We start from the raw sequence: 6,000 nt of genomic DNA, 5'->3' as shown, positions 1-6,000 counted from the left end.
TGACGTAACTTTGAGACAGACCAAAAAGAAAAGTACGATAGTTTTAATAGGACGAATGGAGTAATAAATACTTTATTTTAATATTAAATTGTTATAATCATTTTTAGCACGGAATATAAAGCCAGTTTTGACTATTCTTGAGTTGTTGCATTGTAGAATCCCTGTTTCAAAAGTAAAGCCTCCCTTCAAAGTTCAACCTTTATGCTTTATGTATTAATGAATATTCCAATGACTCTTTGCTGTCTGTAGCATCATACATGGGACTCTGATATTATACGTGCATGGACAAGAAAAGGGTAATGGAATTGGTCAAATTCATCGAAGGAAAGGGGAAAAGAACGGAGAGGATGTTCACTTTTTGCAGTTCGAACTAGCTACTTTTGGGGGAAATGGCGGAACCGTGGAGCAAAAAAGACATAAAGAAAAAAACCCACAAATCATCTTTGAGCAAGCAATTCTAGGTGTAGGCTGGATAACTATTGTCATATTATATCCGTTATTCTCAGATAGGTAGAGATATATAGTATATATATATATATGGATACAATTTCACGCTTCTCACAACTTCATCATGATGATTGAAGCTGCCAATTATTTCTTCTTTTGCTATTGCTACTCCTCTGCATCTCTGACTCTATCGAGAATGAAAAGTAACGCCATGCTATAGTATTATTTGCTAATGCTTTTGCTTTCCGTAAATATCCATCCATGGTCGTGGATGGAGATCCTATAGCAAGTGAAATGATATATCTCCCGATGCCGTAGTATTATTTGCTCGTCATAGTCGCGATATTTGGAAAGCTTGCTACGGGCGCCATATCTTTGTCTAGCTAACCCGTCCTTGAAGGTGTTGGGCGCACCTTCAACATTGCCTTGTCAACTAAAATTGCAGTGAAATCAGAGCAAGCAGAATTTATCAGTCATAATTAATACGCCAGAAAAACGTGTTACTACTTGTGCATGTTAATATGTATGTAATGACAGAGCCATGATTCGTAGGATTGAGTGCATGAAGTATAAAGGATGCAAGATGGTAAAACACACCCTTCCCTCTCCCCCACCACGGGCAACCTCTGGTACCGGGACCGTATTTCATATGTTTGTTTTTGTGAAGATTTGTGGGTGTTTTATGATGTTACTGAAAATGGTTGTCTTAAACAAAATTTGTTTTTCTATCTATAGGTCTTTTTCATGTCAACACTCAACAGGGTGTGCTGTGGATAAGTATTCAGAGAATGCTGCGGCGGTGAATACTTGTACTTACGTTTCTCAGTGGTAGTTTTCCTTTTCACCCGATTATTTCTTGGTAAAAGTAGGAATCTAGGAATTTCTAGATGCTACAGGCCTGAGAAGACAACGTAAGATATTTATCAAGTACAAGTAATTTGCGTAGTACTTTTGGCGGATTCTGGATCATCGTACTTTGGCAGTTATCGTAAAAGTTGGAAAGTGTGGGTCAAAATTTTCCTAGCATCAACGCTACTGCTTGAATAGTAGATTCATAAGGAAAGATATGCATTGTATTTTGGCTTAAACCGTAAAGAGCAGGTGCATGCGTGTTCTGTCCATATCTGTAGGTAGAGGAGGGAAAGAGAAGTCGGAAAAGACACCTGAAAGTAAGCATCTAGTTTCCCCTTTAGGGTTGCATGTTCTTGCTTCACTGCTTGGAAGGCCCCCATGCATCTGCACGACCAATGAATCATGTAGCAATAGACCATCATTTAGCTAGGCTCATATAAGTCACTAAAAAAATAAAATCAAATTAAAAAAGCATGAGGGAAAGATGTAAGCTGAGCAAAGTCAACTTGTACCCTTCAGGGTCCTCTTCCTTGCAGTAGTCTTGGAATCGGGTGCATTCCCTTTTCACCTTTTTGGCACCAATGCTGCATCGAGTTGAAGGACAATCAGGGTGCTATGCATATGGTTAATTTGAATGATCAATCACTACCAAGAATGTCTACTATCTAGCAATCGATACGCAACCTTCTCAGCTGTTGAGATTGAAACAAAGAAAAGTTTTCTCTTCTGAAATGCTAAACCAGTTTACAAAGAAGTCGATTGCATCCAATTCTTGGAAAACTTGATTGCCTAAAACCTTGTTTTAAGATTCAGATGCAGGGCCGAGTACTGTCTGTTTCGTTACATGCATGCACGCACGCACGCACGCATGCATGCATGCAGATGTTATGCCAGTATTGATCGAAGAGCAAGAGTAGATCTAGCTTGCCACATGATACATATCTGCATTGGGGGTAGAGATACTCATAAATCTGAAACTGAAACATTAAACTTTGTGCTAGGGCATCTTGGATAAGATTTTGTGTTTTGTCTGCAGTTTTTCAATGGAAACGCGTTACTAGAATGCTGTATCAAGTCAGCAGCGTTGGGTCGTTTACAGCCCACCTCATCCATATCACCAAATGTTGCATGGAATCTCTGGAGCCCAACTGAAAGATGGTGACTTCTAAAATCTCTTTACTTATGAAGCAAAAAATGCTTGTGCATCGACAATTTCTATGATGTCAATACGCCAAACAGTTTGTTTTCATGCATCCCGTGCCAAAAAATGTCAATACAGCATCCTTTTCCCAGCTCCTAGCCCCACGGTCCCCGCCCCAAGTAAAAGAAATCCTGTGTAAAGATCCAATTACCAACTTTTTTTCTGCATACATCAGTAACATATATGTATATATATATATATATATATATATATATATCAACATATTACCTCCTCTAAGATTAAGTAAAAGAACTTAAGTATAAGCAATATCAAACCAATCTAAAACTAGCCACAATTATCGTAATGATTTGCAGATACAAAGCATGTTATTCTGGCTTCTATCAACGTGGGAACGAAATTACATCTTTGGAGCTCCAGCTTGCTGGTTGCAAGCGTGAGCATCTTTAATATTTTTCTAACTTTTCAATCCATAAGGAATATTTGGAGCAGTTGAATTTTTCTTTCAGTCAATATATTTGATGGGATGTTTTCAGATGCAGGCATTTGAAGAATAAGGGATCAGAAGTATATATGCTAGCTATCATTTTTTTTGGCAACTTTATTCCAAGAGATACCCTCTCGCTTACTCAGCATTTGTGTGCTTTTCACTACATTTGAGTCGACCTTAAAGTAGTTAGTCGAGTGTTGAAAACCTTTTCCATTTTCCAATAGACAAGACACCTTCTAAACATGGTCAAGGCCTCTCCCAACCCTTTTGCTTTTCACCTTTATTTTCACTTCTAGCTCTTAAATTTGTTGATGGGAAACTAAAAAAAAAAAAAAAGGAATAATGAAGAAAGACTCTCTAGATATCAATCAAGTTCTATTAGTGTCCGATTTTTCCAGGATGGATGAACACATCCCATTTGAATTGTTTTTTTTTTTAAATTATTATTTTAGAGTTTTTATAGAAAAATGTATTATAACGATTTGATGCATATACATTAAAAAAATAATTAGAAGGCGGGTTCATGAAAATTTTTCCTTCTTGAAAAACTGCAAACCGAACAAGGGCACTGTTCTAGCTCCTCACTATTTCGCCATTTTAGCACACGATTACTTCCAAATAACTACAGTTTACCCTGAGCAGCTACCCTTGAACTGGTGCATGACATCATCCAACTTGCCAAAGTCCATAGGGTTTTTCCCCCTGCACAACAATAATGTAATTGACAGGATTGATATTTACTAATTGGCATGCAAAACCAAGAAACTAGGTTAATTATTAAGGATGGGATTTTTCTCACATTGCCATTTCAATGTTACGGATCAGTCTTGCTGAATCATTGTAGAAAACCCTGACAACTTCCTCCACAAAGTTAGGGTTAGCATCATCTTGCAATTCTTCCAGCTGAATAAATTGCTCATCAAGATAGCCCTGCAAATTAAACCACAACTCAGAATCGGATGTTAGATATGTGGGCATCCACGAGAATAAGATACAATATCCTTCACATTTATTCACATGGAATCTGATAAAAAAGCTTCTCTCGTCAAGATTCCTAAAAAAAGAAAAAAAAAGCTTTCGGCTAGGACACCATTTGTGTCCAAAGTATCAAATGACCAATGAAGTTTAACTTCGTACCAAAAAAAAAAAAGACCAATTAGGTTTAACTTCGTACCAAAAAAAATTTTTATAGTATTTAAAAAATTAATTTTTGAAAAACTAGTGAATCCAAAAGAACAAATTTCGGACTGTAGCTTTTTGCTTCACCACATGGATGTGATCCACCAGATAAAGTTGAGATGCAACACTGTTTCACTGTGTGTGTTGATAACTTTGGCTACGATCAAATCTTCCGTCCTTCGCTTTTTAAATCTCTCCATTCTCTTATTAAAAAAAAAATTGAAAAGAAAACAGTTTCTCTTTTCTCCTTTCCACTTTTCAAATCCGCCGTCCCTCCCATCCTGAAAAATTTAAAAAGAAAAAAAAAACTTTGGCTCCATTTGTTTGGTAACTTTTCCGAGAATGATTTTTGTTTTATCTCATAGGAAATAATACAATAATATGTTTCATATCTATCTTTTACGGACAAGGGGCACAAACGGTTGCAGGTTGTGTTCATTTTTCACGGCGCGTAACTTCCATTGCACACGATGTAATTTACTTTGCACACGATGTAATTTTACAACATTTTTTTGTGAGTTCCACACATGGCGTGAAAATCGAGTTACATGCTGTAATTTGAGCCGCACAAATTTTTGAGGTCACATCGTGACCGTGAACCTTCAGGAACGGTTGTCACTGACAATCGTTCCTGCCCCATTTCCATCTTTTACATGTGCCACTTCCATGATAGCTTATAATATGATGACATATTTCCATCTGTCTTTTACACATGCCACTTCTATGTATAATAGGCTACTCAAATCTTCAATTATCCACCATCCTACGTGGCTGGTCATGAGAAACTGCTCAATCCAATATATATATATATATGTCAAGTTTACGAGTAGAGCTGTAAACGAACCGAATCGAACCGAGTATCTCATGTTTGAGCTCTGTTCGTTAAGCAGTTCGAACAACGTTCGTGTTCGTTCGTTAAGTTTCGAACTCCAAACTTGTGTTCGTGTTCGGTTCGTTAAGTAAAATTCGTGTTCGAGTTCGAGTTCGTGTTCGGCTAGTTTAACATAAACGAGCCGTTCGTGAACATGTTCGAAATGCTCGAATCCAAATTATTTTATGCTTTAAATATGCCATGCAAATTATTAATTATTCTTAAAAATAATTAAAGCACTAAGTGACTAAATTCTATTATTCATTAACTATATAACTAACATTAACATAAAAACAACAAATAAAACAAAGAAATTTGCTCTCCAAATATAAAAGTCCAGCCATAAAATTAACCCTAAAATTTGTCAAATGATAATTATGTCTATGTTCACGAACGTTCGTTAAAACTCGCGAACATACTCGTGTTCGCGAACGTTCGTTTAGCATGCTCGCGAACGTTCGTTAAAACTCGCGAACATGTTCGTGTTCGCTCGATTATTAATCGAACAAAAAAATTCGTTCGCGACCTTTCACGAGCACGAACGAGCCGAAACGAACCGAGCTAACGAACAGCTAAGTTCGTTTAACAGCTCTATTTACGAGTAAAGAATTATATTCCACATTAGTCCGAGAGATAGAGAAAGAGTAGTTAATATGTAAGTAAGGGCCCAAAACCTAATGGATTAAGCTTTTCGATTAATGTTGGATTCCTGACTTATATATTGGGTTCTTTAGTGGACTCTCTCAAGGTGTTTCTCTCATATCAAATAGGTATCAGAACTTCAGGTTGCGAGACTGGACCACTCATGGACAAGTGAATTCTTGTCGGAGTTGGATTGGTAAAAATTCTCTTTTTAGTGGTGGATCAAAGTGCCAAAGAATTTGGTTAGTATTGGACCAAGTGCGTCATGAGTTTGGCAAGGGTTCCAGTTGGTGTTAAACCAAGGAATCAAGGGTTGGCAGAGGTTTAAAATACAGTTTGGATGTTAAAAAAGAGTATGTC

General features: G+C 37.1%; 1 protein-coding gene across 1 annotated transcript; it reads right to left on the bottom strand.

The window, feature by feature from the left end:
• Window positions 1–514: 514 nt before the first annotated feature.
• LOC113706140 (histidine-containing phosphotransfer protein 4-like) lies at window positions 515–3,926 on the bottom strand. Its single transcript, XM_027228031.2, has 5 exons — window positions 3,748–3,926; window positions 3,582–3,650; window positions 1,812–1,883; window positions 1,611–1,683; window positions 515–880 (listed from the first exon to the last, which is right to left on the bottom strand). The coding sequence occupies exons 1-5, from the start codon at window positions 3,924–3,926 to the stop codon at window positions 863–865; spliced, it is 411 nt and encodes a 136-aa protein (XP_027083832.1). The 3' UTR covers window positions 515–862.
• Between the last annotated feature and the right edge of the window lie 2,074 nt (window positions 3,927–6,000).

Source organism: Coffea arabica, chromosome 8c (assembly GCF_036785885.1).
Source record: "Coffea arabica cultivar ET-39 chromosome 8c, Coffea Arabica ET-39 HiFi, whole genome shotgun sequence".
NCBI classification, from domain to species: domain Eukaryota; kingdom Viridiplantae; phylum Streptophyta; class Magnoliopsida; order Gentianales; family Rubiaceae; genus Coffea; species Coffea arabica.
This window is presented reverse-complemented; position numbering and strand designations above follow the sequence as displayed.